General features: G+C 44.8%; 1 protein-coding gene across 2 annotated transcripts in view; it reads left to right on the top strand.

The window, feature by feature from the left end:
* The first annotated feature begins 2,970 nt into the window (after positions 1-2,970).
* HGSNAT (heparan-alpha-glucosaminide N-acetyltransferase) overlaps positions 2,971-19,218 on the top strand; it is a 48,911-nt gene continuing 32,663 nt past the window's right edge. The window contains exon 1 of one of the 2 annotated variants that reach the window (XM_032328780.1): positions 2,971-3,242. In XM_032328780.1, the coding sequence (XP_032184671.1) occupies positions 3,014-3,242 (229 nt within the window). In that variant the 5' untranslated portion in view covers positions 2,971-3,013. Of the gene's footprint in view, positions 3,243-16,441; positions 17,220-19,218 lie in introns of those variants that run through there. The other variant, XM_032328781.1, reaches the window with a different exon arrangement.

Here is a 19,218-nt window from a genome sequence, read left to right as displayed (position 1 = left end):
AATGTCAAGTTCCAATTGTTTATGTCTGGAATATAAAAGTAGAGTTCTGTATATTGACTTTGAGTTCTGTGACCTTGCTAAATTCACTTTGGATTTCTAGTAGCTTTTTTGGGGTAGATTCCTTGAGATTTTCTACATATTCAATCATACCATCTCTGAATAAATACAATGTGTAAGCTTTCAATTTCTTTTTCTTGCCTTTTTGCACTGACCAGGACCTCCAGAACAATGTTTAGTAGAAATGGTGAGGACAGATAATCTTGCCTTGTTCCTGATCCTAGGAGGAAAGCATTCAGTCCTCCAAATGTCATGTTAGCGCTAAGGTTTTCGTAGATGCTCTTTATCACATTGAAGAAATTCCCTTCTATTCTATTCCCTTCTATTAGCTGAGGGTTGAATGGGTATTGAATTTCCTTCAGTGGTCCCCCCCACCCCACACATGTTCATTGCATGCAGCCATGTGACTTGATTTGGATGCTAAAATGTGAATTCAAGTCACAGGCATCTCTTTAGGGAAGGAGCTTTAAGAGCCAGTGTGGGGTTTGCTACATTATCCCTCCACTGCTGCAAGAGTGGTAGAAGCTCCTGTTGCAATGAAGCTTTGGGTATAAGTGTGAGTAAGAAGTAAACTGTTGAGATAAGCTAAGAGATTTGGGGGTTGTTCATTAGTGCAGCATAGCCTAACAGAGGAGGTTCTTGTCCTCAGGACAAACTATTTGCCTTCATGGAGCTTACACTCTAGTGCCAGAGAAACAATAAACAAATACATACTATAATGTCAGGTGGAGATGAATACAAGGAAGAAAGCAAAGCAGATACAGTGAGGCACAGGGGTGGAGGATGTTTTAGCTTTAGATAAGGGTAATGGGGAAAGCCTCCTTGAAAAGCTAATAGTTGAGCTGAGACCTGGGTGAAGTGAGGGAGGGAGCCAGCAGGTATCTGTGGAAGGGCACTCTAGGTAGACAGCCAAGCACTGCTCTAAAACAGGAACTCCAGGCTCTCCTGGCCATGGGAACAAAGCTGAAAGAGCTGTACTCAAGGAGAGAAGGGAAAGGGATACATCTACCCAGTGGTCCCTGTAGCCCATTCTGGTTTTGTGGGGACCAGAAGCAGCTGCTGGACAGTAGACAACTTGGTGGCAGTGGACTTGCCAGATGGCCTAGACACCACTGTTCCTTGAGTCTTAAGATTCTGAACCATGGGGCAAAGAAGAAAGAGGGAGTAACTGAACTTTTTCTGACATTCAGGCATAGAGGCTTGTTTTCTCTGAGAAAAATAATGTGACCACCACTGTGAGACAGTCCATGACCATCATTTTCCTGAAAGTTATTCTTACAACTCATCAACAGCTTGCTATGGTCCTTAGGAAGAAGCCCAAACTCAGTTACTTTTAAAAAAATTTTATTTATTTTTGCAAGAGAGAGACGGAAAGAAATGGAACAACTGGGGAAGGGAAAGGGGCAGGGACAGAGGGAAAAGCGGGCTTCCTGCTGAGCACGTAGCCTGATGTGGGACTCAATCCCCAGACCCTGGGATCACAACCTGAGCCAAAAGCAGATGCTTAACCCACTAATCCACCCAAGCACCTGCACAAACCTCATTCTGTTGACTAGCTCTGTCGCAGAATTCTGCTTCATTTAACACTGGGTTCCTGCTTTCGGAGCCTGTGCAAGGGCTGTTCTTTCTGTTAGGAACACTTCCTCCTTTGCCCTGGCCAAGATCCCTCAAACTTGGTTTAAATGTCAGTCTTCCTGGGAGTCTTCCCAGACTAGCTTGCGTGCTTCTGTCAAATACTATCTTAGCATCTTGTTCTTCTACCAACTCAGCACTCATCATACTGTGCTATCGCTTTAAAAAATTGTCAGGTAATTCAAACATACAGAGAAGTATGAAAAATAATACGGGGGAAGCACCTGGGTGGCTCAGTCAGTTAAGCGTCTGCCCTTGGCTCAGGTCATGATCCCAGGGTCGTGGGATGAATCACCGCATGGGGCTCCTTGCTCCCTCTCCCTCCTGCTCCCCCTGCCTGTGATCTCTCTCTGACAAATAAACAAAATCTTTAAAATAAAGTAATATAGGGATCACTCATATGCCTATCACCGTAGTTAAGCTACGAAACATTGCCAGCCCAAGCCCAGGGTAATGATATTTTGCTCCCTCCCTACTCCCAACCATTCCTTGAATTGAGTGTTTATCTTTCCACAGGTCTCTGTACTTTTATTACATGTGCATATATATCTAAACAACATATAGTATTGTTTTTCTTGGCTCTACACTTTACATATAAGTTATTCCAAAGGTATTTGTGCAACTTGCATTTTGCCCTCAGCTTTATTTTTGTGCCTCATCCATGTTGAGAGCCATAACTCGAGATCATTTCTACAGCTGTATATATTATACCGCAGTTTACCCCTTTTCTCCACTGACAGACGTTTAGAGTGTTCGCAGGTTTCTGAAATTCCCACGCACTGTGCTACAAGCATTACCGAACGTGTCTCAAACGTGTGACAGTTTCGCGGGTGCACAGGAGCGCACCTGCGGCGTCAGCGTGCCCGCGCGCCTCTAACTGCACCGGAGACCGACACAGAGCTTCAGGGTGCGGGCACCTCACGGTGGCTTTGGAGGCGCATCTCTGCCTCTGGAGGGTGAACTCCCTAGGAGCTGGGGCTCTGGCTGTCTTGCTTACCAAGGCATTTCCAGAACTGGGGGCAGAGGACACTAACGCCCGTTTGTACCCGGCGCTGGGGCAGAAAGTTGCTCAGGGGAGTGGCCAGAGACTGGAAAGCCGAGGCTTGTGGCCTGCAGGCGGCCTGTGTCCGCGGGACAAAGTGCCCGACGCGCTGGGAGAGACTCTCGGCCCCTCACTGCGCTCGCGGATCCTTCCGACGCCGGGCCTGGACGCCGGAGCGACCCGCGCGCCCGCGCGCCCGCGCGCCCCGCCCCCGGCTCCCGCTTCGCCCCGCCCCCGAGGGTGAGTCAGGCGGCGGCGGTGACGGCGGCCGGGAGGGAGGCGATGACGGGCGCGCGGCCGTGCGCCGTGGAGAAGCGCAGGACCCGGGAGCGCGGCGGCGACGGCGGCGGCGGAGAAGCGGTGTCCGAGGCGGCGGCGGGCGGCATGAGCGGGGCGCGGGGCGCGGGCCCGGCGCTGGCCGCGCTGCTGCTGGCCGCGTCGGTGTTGAGCGCCGCACTGCTGGCCCCCGGAGGCTCCCCGGAGCGCGATGCCGAGGCCGCCCCGCCGCGAGGTGAGTGCGCGCCGCGGCTCCCGCCCGGGCTGCTCAGCGGACCCCGGGCCGCTGCGCCCCCTTCCGCCGCCCGTTCCGCTGGGTCCGCGCGACTGTCCCCTCCCCCGGGACAACGCGCCGCCCCCTCCCGGCTGGGCAGCGCCGCGGCCGAGCGCTCTGGAGAAAGCCGGTCTCCGGAACTAGTTTCTGTTCGCTGTGCGCCGTAGTACGCGTCCCCCGGGCGGGGGGGTCTCGGCACATTTGGCCGCTGTCGCAGATACCGCGCGGGTCAGCCTCGCGGGCTCTGGGGCTGGTCCCGCGGAGGGGCCCGACCGTCGCAGAGCGCCACCCGGCCGGGAAACACGCGGGAGGGCCGCGGGGAGCCGGGAGAGCCACGGAGCAGTGCAACCCCGCGCCCCTTCGCCCGCGCGCGCGCCCTGAGGCTGCCGGGCACCCAGGTCTCCAGGCGACTTTTGTCTTAGCATCTGATGGGGAGACCTGTTACTCCCCAAACGTACGGCTAAGTGAGAGGCGGACCGGCCCGGAAAGGGGTGTGCGCGACGGCCCGCCCTCCGCCAGCTTCTGTGTGCGGGGCCGCTGCGCCGGCCAAGTCCGCTCCGCGAAGGGACAGAGGACGTGGCGCGTGGCTGCGGCGGGCGGCTGGAGCGCGGGAGCCGCTGTCCGGGGCCGCCGACGGGGCACGCCGCGCTGCAGCCCGGGCCTGCCCTGGGCGGGGAAGAGCCTCCGCCCCGCGGGCACCAAACTCCCGAGCGCACGTCCGACCTGGAGTTAAAAACTGCGCCGGCGGCGCAGGGGGGGCGTCGGTCCCAGGCGCTGGCGAAACTCGAACGCCCGTAGCGAGCGCCCGCAGCCACATTTTCCCTCTGAGGTGATGCGAGGGACAGTCGCGGCCTGGGTTCGCTGGGAAGCCACGGAACGAGGTTCTTGGCCTGGGAGGGGCCGCGCGGGGTGTTTTTGCCGGGGGTGAGTCTCCTGCGCGGCTGGGAGTGTCCGCGCTCAGCTCCGCTCGTGTTTTCATGATCTGCCTGGTCTCCCCTTTCTCGGGGGAGGGGATGGTGAAAAGTACTCCCTAGAGCCCCCGAAACGGGCATCCCAGGGCTCCGTTGGGACCTGATGGCCCCGATGATAGCCCCCAGCTCCTCCCCGGGGGATGCTTTGTTCAGCGATTGTGGGATCCGTCAAATGCAGCAAACCCTACTTGGTCAGGGTTTGGGGAAAGGTCTGCCTGTCCCCTGCCCCCCTCTTCCCATCCCCCTTTCTGTATCAGAATGGGGGGGTTTGGCGTCGGTGCGTGTAGTTCAGACGGCCCCACCTCCCCAAACAGAATCTTGTAGGGCAAAGACAAAGTGAGTTTTGGGAAACCATCTTAGCGGATAACATTTTGTATTAACTGCCTCCCCCACCCCTGACTCTGTCTCTTCTACCCCCCTTTTATATTGGAGGAAATGGACCCTAAGAAGTTATGTAATCACGCCAGTCCTAAGTTGTCAGGGGGCAATTCTTTTTCATAAAGAATTAGCACCAGTTAATAGCAGGAATTATTTTAGGAAAAAGGTGGTTTGTATATAGTAATTCAGTGGAGTGAGGGAGAACATATTAATATTTTTAAGTGATCCACTCCAGAACCTTCATGAAGCTGTGTTGAGAGGACAGCTAAGCTTTTAGTGCCACCTGGAGTTCAGGTTCGGGCTGGACAACTTCCTCCTAAGAACTCAGTCTCTGCTTGATTTGAGGACTCCAGTTTAGTAGAAAGAAAAAAATAATAGTAAATAGACAATGTCTTTAAAAATTTGTTCCTCAAAGAAACTCATGAACAGAGAGCTAGAACCAGAAATTAAATATTTGGAAACAAAATTCTAATATATCAACGGCACAGTTACTCAGGCACAGAACACTGTAGACAGGAGAGGAGGAAAGAATTGTTTTGGATATAATACTCATTGAGTGTTACCCTGGTATTTCTAAGGTCATCAGTATCAGAAGTTGGCAGCTTTTTCTTGAAACTGAGCATCAAGTTCAATTTAGATGTCATAGTGGATGGCTTGGGAGTTGCATCCTTATGATGACTACTAAGACCTTTTATAGTCTAGGGATACCTGTGTGGCTCAGTTGTTAAGCATCTGCCTTCAGCTCGGGTTATGATCCCAGGGCTCTAGGATTGAGCCCCACATTGGGCTCTCTGCTCTGCAGGAAGCCTGTTTCTCCCTCTCCCACTCCCCTTGCTTGTGTTCCCTCTCGTGCTGTCTCTCTCTCTGTGTCAAATTAATAAATAAAATCTTAAAAAAAAAACTGTTAAAGTCTGAAATTCCTATGGAAAATGAAGCATAAATCAAGAAACTTACTCCACCCACTACCAGAGAATCAAGAATATGGATAAAAGGATTAGTTATTCCAACTATGCAAAATGGATAGTGACTATAAATTTGAAAATGAAAACTATCAAAACTGAGCAAGGAAACTAAAAAGAACTATTTGAAAACATGGTATGACACATGTCTTTGACAGGTTTGACAAAAGATTTGACATCTGTGCTATGTAAAGAAATCCCCAGAGCCTGAAGACGGAAGGGGTGTTAAATAACAAAACTCAGCTGGGTAAATGTGAAGATCAAATTGGCTTTATTCAGTAATTCATGAATTGGCCAGTATCCCATCTAGCAAACGGAAGGAAGCTCCCTCAAGCAGCAGAGAAGGAAATGTTTTAAGAGGCAGAGAGGGAAAGGAAAAAAGGAAATCATTAGCAAAGAATGCATTTTAGGCCAGGATGTTCTTCTAAGGGTAATGAAAGGGGTCCAGTGCTGACCAGGAAGTTCCAGGTTGGCTGCCTAAAGGTCACTTTTCTGAGAGGTGAAGGTGCAGTTAGGTATTAAGTCTTGGTGGGGTGTACCATAAGTGACTGCATTTGGGGCCTGCTGTCTCCTTGTTAATAATTTCCACCTTTCTTTTCTTTTCTTTCTTTCTTTTTTTTTTTTTTTTAAAGATTTTGTTTATTTATTTGACAGAGAAATCACAAGGAGGCAGAGAGGCAGGCAGAGAGAGAGGAGGAAGCAGGCTCCCTGCTCAGCAGAGAGCCCGATTTGGGGCTCCATCCCAGGACCCTGAGATCATGACCCAAGCCAAAGGCAGAGGCTTAACCCACTGAGCCACCCAGACGCCCAGCAATTTCCACCTTTCGATCAGATTCTCGGCGTAACTGAGAGGTGTGATTTAAGTATAAGGCTCTAATGGCACTCTCAGCTCCAAATCTGAACAAAATCTGAAATTTTGTTGATCCTTTGTGTGGTATGCATAGGTCATGTTGTTTTTTGTTTTGTTTTGTTTTTTAGATTTTTAAAAATTTATTTACTTGGCAGAGAGTACAAGCCGGGGAGTGGCAGAAGGAGAGGGAGAAGGCTCACCACTGAGCAGGGAGTGGATGATGCAGGGTTCCATCCCAGGACCCCAGTATTATTACCTGGCAGACACCTAACCAGCTGAGTCACCCAGGCGCCCTTGTTTTAAGCTTTGTGAGATTCATAGGCCACAATTTCAAGGTTTACGGTCTTTTAAGTTGGTCTTTTTCTTCGTTTATTTCTGATGTTCATGTATTAAGCAGATCATTTGCGTGGTGGTTAGTGGCTGTAAACATGTATTGAGAGCTTTTGAGAGGCTAGAACTTCTGTGATTATTACAAGCAGGATAATTCCCAGTGTCTGGAGTGCATTTCAGAGCCATATGGGTCCCCAAGTCCCAAACTAATCAAAATCAAGGTCAGTTGAGTCAAAGACAGACCCTGGTGAAGGAGTCACCACTGTAAGCCAGGTGGCTTGCTCCATGATCATATGTCCGCGTTTCAACTTCCCCAGAAGTGTGAATGCATGAATGCAGATGCAGCCGGTGGTTTTAGCCATAGTTCAGACATCTCTTTTTTTTGGCTAAAATATAACCAAGGGCTATCCCGTTATTAAGAACAACTTTCTATAGGATCTTTATTGGGCAACTGTTGTCATTAGCACTGGATTTTGCATTATCCTTAAGAGTTTAGGAGAGGTTTCTGAACATATTCTCGTTGACATGTACTCCTAACCAATGAAGTGTGGTCCTGCCAAAGGACGTGAGTTGGAGTCGTGAATGCCTTCTGGTAATTCCTTTCTAACTGGACAGTGTCAGTCCTGGAGGGTGAATCGGTGAGCTGTCTTAGTTCATTTGGCCTTAGTTCTTAGGCCCACAGTTAGACTAAGCAGCATTCATAGTGATAACCACCACAGATAAAGATAAACTCTTTTGGGGGCACAAGGCACTTCCTGCTACATGGGCGTGATGAATGGATTCATTCACAGGGATTGTTTGTATTTTCCTGTTCAAGCCAAAGGGTCAGCTAGGTTTCCTCTTAGCCTAACATAAAAAGTTGTTGTAAATTCCAGAAGTTACCCATTTTAGCAGTGGCCTGGGTGATACAGATGATGGCGTTATCTTTCCAGGCCAGTGCCAGAGTAAAGGACAGAAAAGGAGGAAGAAAGAGTTTCACTTTTGAAGTATGAAGTGTTGACGTGGCATCTTGGGAGGAAGCACTCTGCTTTGCTGTCAGCTCCTTCCTGTCCTGTTCAGTTGAATCTGGAGGTCTCCAGGGCTTGTAAAGGACCCCATGTCAGGTAGAGCCTTCTTCAGCAGTGAGATGCATTTCCAGGCTTTAAGTCCCTGAAGTCTGGCTGCCATCTGGGTGATGAAAAGGACCTGGAGTGCCTCCCAAGGAGATCCAAGGGCAGTCTTTGTTCTTGGTGATTCCAAATCAGAAGGCTGGGAGAAAAGTGGAAACATTCGTTTGGAGAGTCGGAGCCAAATTTTTGAAGAAACTAGAATAATTCAGGAGCCAGTCCAACTTAGAGCAGAACCTCAAAGACAGTTAAGAGGATTAGAATCAAAACAGACAAAAGGGTAAACATTTCTTCCCTCTACAGTTATACCCTCATTTTGAAGAGTAAAACTAATTTCTTTGCTTTAAGCTTTGCCAACAATAGTGATTGACCATATAAGCTCTTTCTTTTAGAAATTGGTTATAGATTTTTTTCTCTCTTTTTTTAAAATTTATTTTTAAACAAGCTCTGTGCCCAGTATTGGGCTTGAGCTCATGACCCCAAGATCAACAGTCCATACATTCTATCACCTGAGCCAGCCAGGTATCCTCTCCTCTTTTATTTTTAAAAAATATTTATTTATTTATGGGGTGGAGGAGAGGCAGAGAGAGTCCCAAGTAGATGCTGCACTGAGTGTGGAGGCCAGTATGGGGCCTGATCCCATGACCCCAAGATCGCAACCCAAGCCAGAATCAGGAGTCAGATGCTGAACTGACTGCACTACCCAGGCATCCCCTCCCTTTAAATAAATAAATAAATAAATAAATAAATGTATATGTATGTATATACATATATATAGTTTTTGGATTATATAAACTCTTTTTTAAAAAAAAATTAAAATTATTTTTTATTTTAAGTAGGCTTCGCACCCAGTGTGGAGCGCAATGCAGGGCTTGAACTCATAACCCTGAGATCAAGACCTGGGCTGAGTTCAAGAGTCCCATGCTTAACTGACTGAACCACTCAGGTGCCCCAATATAAGCTCTTTTTAATATTACTTTGCTGGAATCTTGTAAGCAAGGTGTTTGCCAAGAGGCTTTTTATTGGCTCCGCAAAGTCAACCTTGATGTAGAGAACAAAATCTAAAGAAATATAGGGGAAGAAAATTAAACTTTCTTATAACTTAGAGTCCATAGATAAATACTTGGGACAGGCAGAGTGACTTTCCTCCAGGAACTCAACTGCCTAAATGTTAATACTTTGCTAGAAGCAAAAGACAACCTTAGCTTGACATTAGACAACCTCGTGAGATCCTATAAATCTTTAACATATGTAAATCCCTTTAGAAGCTTACTTTAGCTCCACCCACCCTCCCAAGTTATGTGTTAACAATCATCCTCTAAACAAATAGCCCACTGATACCATCTTGAAGGGTCTCATGACTAAGGTTTTACTAGACAGTAAACGACCTTTTCCTGAAGCTCGCCCCTCAAGGTCCTGGAAGCCTTGCTTCCAAATTCCTTAGAGACTTAGGCTATCCCTAACCAACTCCCAACTTGAAAGGATATAATTAGTTACTCCCCACAACCCCAGTGTAGCTCTTTCTGTGTGTCCTGTCCCCATGCTTGAATAAAACCATTCTTTTTGCACCAAAGATGTTTCAAGAATTCTATCTTGACTGCTCTCAGATCGCAGCAGTTCACATCAATCTTAGTTCTTTAAAGCTGTTTGGTCATATCTGAGTGTAGGCGTATCTCTCTCAAATATGATGTGCTGGTCAAAGCTTTAGTAGTCTAGCCAAGGTTTCCAGTGGTGTCTGGTTACAACAATCAGACTCATTGAATCTGTAAATATGGCCATGAAAGGAGTACCCAAGAGGTTTCCAATTCTGGAGGAATTAGGGAGAAAAAGTAAATGTTTCATCTTTGTTCCCAAAGGCATATCTTATCAATTTGTTGATACTTTAGAGAAAAGAGAAGGTGGTTTCTTAAAATCTGGAAAAGCAAAATATTAGAGAACCATGGGTGTGCGTGCGCGTGTATGTGTGTTTTAAGATTTTATTTATATATTTGAGAGAGAGAGTGTGAGAGAGAATATGAGAGGGGAGGAGGTGAGAGGGAGAAGCAGACTCCCCATGGAGCTGGGAGCCCGAGGCAGGACTCCATGTGGGGACTCCCGGGCCATGACAGAAGCTGAAGGTAGTTGCTTAACCAACTGGGCCACCCAGGCACCCACTAGCAGCATTTTAAACAAGAAGTCACAAAAATTTTATAGTCCTCCTGCTTGGTTCATTCAATCCCATGTTATTAATTTTTGTCCTACTTGAATACTGTTTTCCCACTAGTTCTGGAATTTTTTTTTTTAAGATTTTTTTATTATTAGAGAGCGTGTGAGTAGGGGGAGGGACAGAGGGAAAGGGAGAGAGTTCCAAGCAGACTCCCCACCAAGCACAGAGCCTGATGTGGGCTTAGTCTCATGACCCTGAGATCATGACTTGAGCCAAAACTAAGAGTTGGAACTCAACCAGCTGGGCGCCCCAGGTGCCCCCCCTTTTGTTTAAAAGATTTATTTGTTTTAGAGAAGAGTGCATGCATGTGCTTGTGAGTTGGGGGAAGAGAGTCTTCTCAAGCAGACTCACAGAGCCCAGTGAGGGGCTCAGTCCCATGACCAATGAGGTCGTGACCTGAAGTGAGCTGACACTAAGTCTGATGCTTAACTGAGCCACCCAGGTTCATAGTTCTGGAAATTTTTACCCAGTTCAGTTGCATGATCTGAAAGTGATCAGAAACCTGTATTCTAGAGTACTTGTCAGACTCTTTCCATGAATTTCCTCTAAGATAAAACACATTTGCAGGAAGCTTTTGTAAAAGCATCTAAGTAAAACAACTCTCTGTAAATGACAAAAGACTTAAAAATGCCCATTACAGATCTGAAAAGTTCACTACAATAGAATTGACAAGGAAATTTGGTTATTTTTGTGATTGCATGTTCAGACAGTAACTGTAATTACAAGTGTTAACATATCAGTGCCTATTCTGTCTTCAGGAATTTCATACAGTTTCTGAAACACTTATATTAATAACATATATCAGGCAGATATAATCCAAGAAGGTTTAGCATCATTTGCTTGACAGTGCTTCCCATGTAATGTAACATACCAGATATGCCTGTTAACATCTTCTCTTTTATAAAGAGAACAGATCCTTTGAGATATTCCAAGGGACTGTCTGGAAAACCCAAAGCTAGTTAAAGGTCAAGAAGACTTCATTTAGAGTTTGATTTTGGGGACCTTTGTTAAGGTATCAAAAGGTTTGGGATCACAGGTCACTGTGAAACAATATTTAGTTTCCATTTCACCAAGTTACAAAGACTTCACAGGCAAATACAGAGAGTCAAATAGTTGTACAAAGCTGTGGCTATTTTATTTTATTTTATTATTTATTATTTTTATTTATTTATTTATTTATTTATTTATAGCTGTGGCTATTTTAATATTGAAAAGACCCTGTTTTTTTCCCTAACTAATTAAAGACCTGTTAAAGACAAAACAGAATTTTTGTCTTTCTAGGCAGATTACATTAAAGATGAAGAAGAAATTTTGCTTATAATTTATTAAGAGAAGACCAATAACCTAAAACAACTTTGTCCTTTTAATGGAGAGAAAAACCAAATTCTAACTTTGCACTAGGGTACTCCTGACATTTAAACTCATTTTTAGGGACTCCTGACTGGTGTAGTCGGTGGAGCATATGACTTTTGATCTTGGGGTCCTGAGCTGGATCCCCGTGTTGGCATAGAGATTATGTTAAAAAAACAAAAAACCTCACTACATCTGATACTAATGATGTACTGTATGTTGGCTAATTGAATTAAAAAAAAAAACCGCTTACTTTTAAATAGATTCATTTTAATTGTAGCCAGCCTGACCACTCATTAAACTCCTTTCAGAGATTCCTTTTTCACAAGTCTTCTACATCTTTCTTTTTTACCATCAGATTTTGTCCACCACTGTCTTAGAGTCAATCAAAGGTGGTATGTTGCTGGCTCTGGGCAGTCGTTATTGCTTGAGGGGGATGTTGCAGAGGATGCTTTGCCCTCAGGGTCTTCCCCCTGACCCAAGAGACAAGCTGGAAAGAAGAACCCAACAGAAAGTCTGAGGTCAAAATGGAGGCAGCTGAATCCTCTTTCAGGCAGACTTATAAATGTTATGACTTCTAGAAACAGGTGCTTTTTTCATAGAAAATTTCTCAGGGTGGCATGAGGCATGTTTACTAATAGACTCAAAGATCTTCAGTTCCTCTGTAAAAGGAAGCAAAAAGTGGTCAAGCCTATATTCAGTACTTAATGTTCCAGTATTTTATCTTAGTTGGAAATGATCTGGATACCCAGTGAATTAAACTTGATTTAGCAAAACTTTAAGGTTTCAGTGTTACCAAAAAGATTTGGGAAAACTACTTAAAAAGTTCACATAAAAACCTTTTACCTACCTATTCAGTTTACTTGTTCTTTTTTTTTTTTTTTTAAAAAGATTTTATTTATTTATTTGACAGAGGGAGAGAGATCACAAGTAGGCAGAGAGGCAGGCAGAGAGAGAGGAGGAAGCAGGCTCCCTGCCGAGCAGAGAGCCCTAACGTGGGGCTCAATCCCAGGACCCTGGGATCATGACCTGAGCTGAAGGCAGAGGCTTAACCCACTGAGCCACCCAGGCGCCCCTCAGTTTACTTGTTAACAATGGTTAGAATACCCACAAAACAGTACAACTCAGATATGATATTAGATAGCCACTGTTTCTTGTTGACAAATTTAGTAACAGATAATATGAACATATTTGATGAGTAAAACTTGCTATGATAAACGTGTCCTATTTAATGTTGAAAACTCTATAAAGGCATATCTGTTTTCATTAAACCAACAAACATAAACCATGTTTAATAATGAATGTCTTCCCAGATTGTATGAACCTGAAAAAGCACTTGAGTTAGTTTCTATTCTATTTCTGAAATTTAGAAATACTTAATTTATAAGCCAATTATAGACCTCTTTACAAATTAATTTTAGCAATTTAGCATTTTTCAGAGGTAGAAAATGCCACCCATCTACACCTACACATAGATAGGTAGACAGACAGACAGACAGACATTAACATATAAGCAGAAACCTGGGCGTTACTATTTTAAAATTTTTACCATAAGACAGATAGGATAATGCAGAACTCACTAGTTTACAAAAGAATAGTTGGTTCCTAACTTATTCTGGCAGATGGACTAAAGTTTTTTCTATTAATATTTGTGGAGAAGATACATGATTTTTCGTTTATCCAAATTTCGGATGACTTTTACTCCTTCCATTCTACTTCTGTTAAGAATTACCTCACTGAGGTTTGTACTTTTGGTATTTTCAACTCAAAATCACAGGAAGAGAATGTAAGTCCCTCCAATAAGGACTCTGGTTTTCCAATGACAATAATTTATGTCTTCTGAGATAAACGGGGAAGCTTGGAGATCAATGAAATAAACAGGTTAACTTTGAATTGCCTCTCCATGTACATTTATAGTTTTGTAAAGATTTTTAAGATCAGGAGAATTGCTTTTAATTCCTCAAAGATTCAGGTTATAGTCTGGATGTGAAAGGACTGACCTATCCATCCACCTATGTGGGAATGTTTCTCTTTCCCACATTTAGCTTAGAGAAGGACTTAGCCAGCTTCCATCTGTTTTTCCAGGATCCCATCTGTAGGCTGTGAATGGGGTTTAAAGCAAAGAGTTCCTAGCTCTGAAATTTACTAGAATTTGGGAGCTTTTCTGTTTTGTCTTGTCTTTTTTTTCCCCTTCTTCTTCTTCTTCTTTTTTTTTTTTTTTTTTTTTTTGAGAGAGAGAGAGTGCACACAAGGGGATGAAGCAGTGGGAGAAGAAGGGAGAAAATCTTAAGCAGCCTCCATGCCCAATGTGGGGCTCAGTCCCAGGACTCGGGGATCATTACCTGAGCTGAAAGCAGACGCTCAACCAACTGAGCCACCCAGGTGCCCCTCTTGTTTTGTTTCTTTTTTCTTTTTCTTTTCTTTTTTTTTTTTTTTAAAGATTTTATTTATTTATTTGACAGAGAACACAAGTAGGCAGAGAGGCAGGCAGAGAGAGAGGAGGAAGCAGGCTCCTGCTGAGCAGAGAGCCCGATGCGGGACTCGATCCCAGGACCCTGAGATCATGACCTGAGCCGAAGGCAGCGGCTTAACCCACTGAGCCACCCAGGCGCCCTCTTGTTTTGTTTCTTAATTTTAGTTTTCCCTTGACTTTTTAAGGGAATAATGTAGCAGTTTATCAGGAAGTTCCTGAGTCTTGTCAACTCTGAGAGGAACTCATAAGGGGGGTAGATATGGGGATGCCTGTAAAATCATTGAGTTGGGTGACTTTGTTCACGGTCAAGTAAAGTTACTTCAGAGAGAGGATATTGAGGAATGAGCACTCAGATAAAGGAGGCTGGTGGAGTAGCAGGGATTACATCAGTACTGTAGCCTTTTGCTTCAGGTACCTCTTTTTAAAAAAATTTTTAGTAGTCTTTTACAATAAATATTTCAGTGGAGCTCTTTTGCCATTTGGAACCTTTTGGAGGCCTCTGTATACCAGTAAAAATTGTGTATCACATTCTCTTTGTTTAATTTGGGAATGCTTTTTTTTTTTTAAAAAAAGATTTATTTATTTATTTGGCTGAGAGAGAAAGAGAGAGAGAGAGAGAGATATCACAAGGAGGCAGAGAGGCAGCCAGAGAGAGACAGGGAAGCAAGCTCCCAGCAGAGAAGAGAGCCCAGTGCAGGGCTCTATCCCAGGACCCTGAGATCATGACCTGAGCCAAAGGTAGAGGCTTAACTCACTGTGCCGCCCAGGTGCTTCTGTGAATCATTGCTTTTGAGGACACTTCTTAAATGAGCTGATCTAATTGGAACATTACTCAAAATGGCCACTGTAATTCTAGATTGTCATTAGTGAGATTTTGCCATTTTTGTAGATATTTCTAGCTTTTGGGACCACAGTTCTTAGACATAAAATAAGTATGCCAGATGGTGGCACACTTCACTCTTTAGAAATTAAGGATCCTATGTTTATCTTTATTGTTATTTATTATTAATTTTTAGCTTAGCCTTTGAGTTGCTCAGAGCCAGATTAATACCTCAGAGGGATGTGCTGTGGGGTTGGGGTTGTGTGGTGTTTCACGGTGTACCTCATTGCACAGAATTTTTCTTGAGGTTGACAAGTGATCTAGTGTCAACCCATCTGGTTCTGTGACCAGCTAGTCCTAACACAGGTGTTTTTGGTCTAAGTGGTGAGCACTCCAACAGTTCTTAAATGCTTGACTCCTGCTTACCAATTTCTGTGGCTTTTTTGGCTTCCCCAATTCCCATGAACAGTTAACCTTTCCATCATGTGCACATTTACAGAAACCAGTAGTAGTATCTGAGGAACTGAAACTGTGGACATGAGCTGTAACCAAAGAACTGGGGGCTGGGGAAAGTGTTGAACCTGCAAACCTCAAAGAATGGGACCTATAGACTGATTCCAAACAAATGGGAACTGCAGCTGCTCCCGACAGGCAAGGAATCTGGAGAAGGATTCCCAACAGAGAACAGCAGACCGAAATGTCAGCACTTGCTGGAGCGGAATCTGAGAACTAACTGAAATCCTGGGTTTGGCAGTTTCTGTGGAGTGGCCAGTAGAAGGCCCTGTGTGCACCAACTGCAGTCCCTGTGGAGCCTTGGCCCGGGGAAAGGGTTGAACCAGCAGAGCCCAGCAGATGGGAACTGCAGCCTGGAGGCTCCCCATGGTGGGGAACTACATATCCCCACCAATAGTTCCCACACAGAACTTGGGACAGGATTAAAGGATGGGGTTTTTCACTCAAAAAGCCTGGGATTGTGGACTGCAGAGGCAGTTACTTTGAGGGCTTGATGCAGAGAGTGGAGCACCGAAACAAGAGAGAACTTACCGTGGCACTCGGACATGATGAGTAAGACCATGAGCTCAGAGTGATTGTGGGGTACCATGCCTGTGTTTCCCATTTTCCCCAGAGTTGTTGGAAGGCTCCTTCAATCCCACCACTGCCACCAAATGTGTTAAATAACAGACAGCTGAGTAAATTTAAAGATCAAATTGGCTTTATTTAACAACTCATGAATCGGGCAGCATCCCATCTAGCAAGTGCTGCAGAAAGGATCTTCATTGAGCTGCAGAAAAGGAAAGGTTTTTAAAGGCAGAGAGGGAGAGGAAAAAGGAAATTATTCACAAAAATTTGCATTGTTTTGGGCAAGGTGACCTTTCTGGTGGGGGGGGCAGCAAAAGGTCTTCCTATAGATTACCTCCTGATGCTGACCAGGAAGTTCCAGATTGCCTGGTTGAAGGCCCCATTTCTGGCAGAAGCTGAAGCTGCAGTTGGGGTAGGTCTTAAATCTGGGTGGGGGTTAGCATATGTGACTCCATTCTGGGCCTGCAGGCTCCTTTTTAATGGGAGTTAAGTAGTTAAATAAAAGAACATTCTAACAATTCCCATGAAAGGGAAATATTGATGGGAAACATTTGGAAAACATTTTCAAACTTGTCAAGCATTATTTCAAAACTAAAACAATAAGGAAATTATATTTTCTATACATCAGGCTCAAAAATGAGGAAAAAATTAAAAGGCTAAAAATAAAAATCACTGGCACAGCTTCTAGGCAACAGATCTGTTTACCTGACTCAGGAGACTCAGGTCACAGAGGTCAGGTGCTGGTCATACTACCCACAGCCTAAGTCCTTATGGCTGGTGGGTGACTTGAGGCAAGTTGTTTGACCTCTCCAGGCCTCACATCCCTCATCCGGAAAATGGAGACATCAGTAGCTACTTCATAGGGCTGTTGGGGCCCGGTGCACTTTTGGGTGTGTAATTCGTATCACCTGGGAGTGCAAGTGACACAATTGTCATAAATTGCAGCTAAATTAGAGGGGGGTTTGGCAGTGGCATAGCAAACACTATTTAAAAGGCTATAAAATTTCCCTCCTGGAAGTTAAGGAACTATGTCAACAGGAGCCCATGTTAATTTTCAGCTGTCTATGACATCATTTCTTACATTAGGAAGAAAGAGGAAATGGGAAGGAGTTGGAAATGAAGTTACATGGAAAGAGCAGAAACAACTATGGAGAATATTTAACCATATATTCCTAACGCTGATTCTGCATTGGTTGGCTGTGGCCTGGATGTTACCGTTATCCTGTGTTGACCAGTTACTTTATTTCAGATTCTGCACCGACCACATTACCTATATTGTCATTCGTAGCCTTCCCAACAGTCCTATGAAGAACACAATATTACAACTCGTGATACCGTGGCTTACATGAAGAAATAGGTATTTGGTCTTCATCCCCATTTCTTGTGAATTTCCTCAGTGCTGAGAGCAGGCCCAGGTGTGTTTGTTATGTTAATGAGGTAACCTTTGTGCCGCACCTGAGGGTGGGGCTGGTTGCCGGGAGAACCAACCCTGTGATGAGAGAGCTGGAGCTCAGTCCCACAGCTGGCTTCCAGGGACGAGGGGAGGGGCTGGAGGTTGAATCAGGCACTAATGACCAATGGTTTCATCAATTGCCTGTGTAATGAAGCCTCCATAAAAATTCAAAGGATGGGGTTCAGAGAACTTCTGGGTTGGAGAACAATTGGAGATTTGGGGAGAATGGTGGCCTAGGAGAGGACATGGTAGCTCTGTGCTCTTTCCCCTCCTCTTGCTTTAGGTATCTCTACCATCTGGCTGTTCCTGAGTTATGTAGTTTTATAATATACCAGTAAAGTACTAGTAAAATGTTACCCTGAGTTCCGTGAGGCACTCTAGCAAATTAATCAAAACTGAGGTGTCTCTCACTGAATGGTCAGAGGCATGGGTGGTAACCCACCACCCATGTCCAAAGGTGCTGGCGGTCTTGTGGGACTGAGCCCCTGTCTATGGGACCTGACACTGTCTCCAGGTAAAGAGTGTCAAAGTTGAGTTGAATTGTAGGACGCCCAGTTGGTGTCTGAGAATTGCTTGTGGTGTGGGAAGCTTCGCCCCACAATAGAAATCGAGTGCAGAACCTCTAGACTCTTAATTTATTGGTGAGGAAGCTGAGACAGGGTGGGATTCAAATTCATGTTGGTGTAGCTTGGAGTCCAGACACTTAACCCACCATGTCACCATGTTTTATCCCTGGTCCTAACCACTGCTCCTACTAGAAGAAGCTCTTCAGAAGGTTAACAAAGAAAAGAAAAAGTGATGGGTATAACTTTATTTAGTTTAGAGAGGGAAAAGATTTTCAATAGATTATTAAGAGTTATATATTGTTGGGGTGCCTGGGTGGTACAGTTGGTTAAGTGTCTGACTCTTGGTTTTGGCTCAGGTCATGATTGCGGAGTCCTGGGTTTGAGCGCCACGTCTGGCTCCCTGTGCTTAGTGTGGGGTCTGCTTGAGATTCTCTTTCCCTCTGCCCCTTCTGCTTGTTGTGCTCTCTTTCTCTCAGATAAATAAAAAAAAGAAAAAAGAAAATGATATATTGTGGGTTTTGTCTTTACGGAGAGCTAAATAAGGGTAAATTCAGGTAAACTTTAAAAAGAGCGATTTAGAAAAATTTCCTGAATTAACCAATTAACTGTTCACATGAGTTTCCGGGGAGCCCTGAAGGAAGATCCCATATTGCAAAATAAAAGAGGCTAGATTAGGAGCACCTCGGTGGCTCAGTCAGTTAAGCATCTTCAACTCAGGTCATGATCCCAGGGTTCTGGAATCGAGCCCTGCATCAGGTTCTCTGTTCAGTGGGAAATCTGCTTCTCCCTCTTAAAAAAAAAAAAAAAAAAAGAGGCTAGGGAGCACCTGGGTGGCTCAGTTTGTTGAATGTCTGTCTTCGGCTCAGGTCATGATCCCAGGGTCCTGGGACCGAGCCCCACATTGGACTCCTTGGTCAGGGAGCGTCTGCTTGTTCCTCTTCCTACCCCACCTGTGCGCTCTCTCACAAGTAAATAAATAAAATCTTAAAAAAAAAAAAAAGAAAAGAGCCTAGATTTTACCTTTCTCATTGTGTTATTAAATAGTTTTTTGGCCTAGAAGCTAGAGGGCAAGTTAATTTCTCTTTCATATAATAGTATAAATGGGTAGGTCTAAATGAAACATTTTGCTTTCATTTTAGCCTATAGTAGTTTTCTTTCTTTGCCTACCAAGTTGGCAGGTGAAGTTTAGACTGTTCATGATGGTGGTCTTTAGGTCATCCTACGAGCATCTAGTAGATTGCTGAGCTCTTAAGCATAAGGAATACAGAGCAGTGGGTCTTTCTTCCTTCAGACTGAGACTCATCCTCTGTTCTTACTTCAAATCTGCTGTGGAAACCGGAAAGAGATTCAGAAGTCAAACCCAAGTGATATAAGGCAGAGTTTCACAACTTTTTT

The sequence above is a fragment of the Mustela erminea genome, chromosome 21 (genome assembly GCF_009829155.1).
Source record: "Mustela erminea isolate mMusErm1 chromosome 21, mMusErm1.Pri, whole genome shotgun sequence".
NCBI classification, from domain to species: Eukaryota; Metazoa; Chordata; class Mammalia; order Carnivora; family Mustelidae; genus Mustela; species Mustela erminea.
The sequence above is the reverse complement of the archived record's forward strand: the minus strand, read 5'-3'. Positions and strand labels throughout refer to the sequence as shown.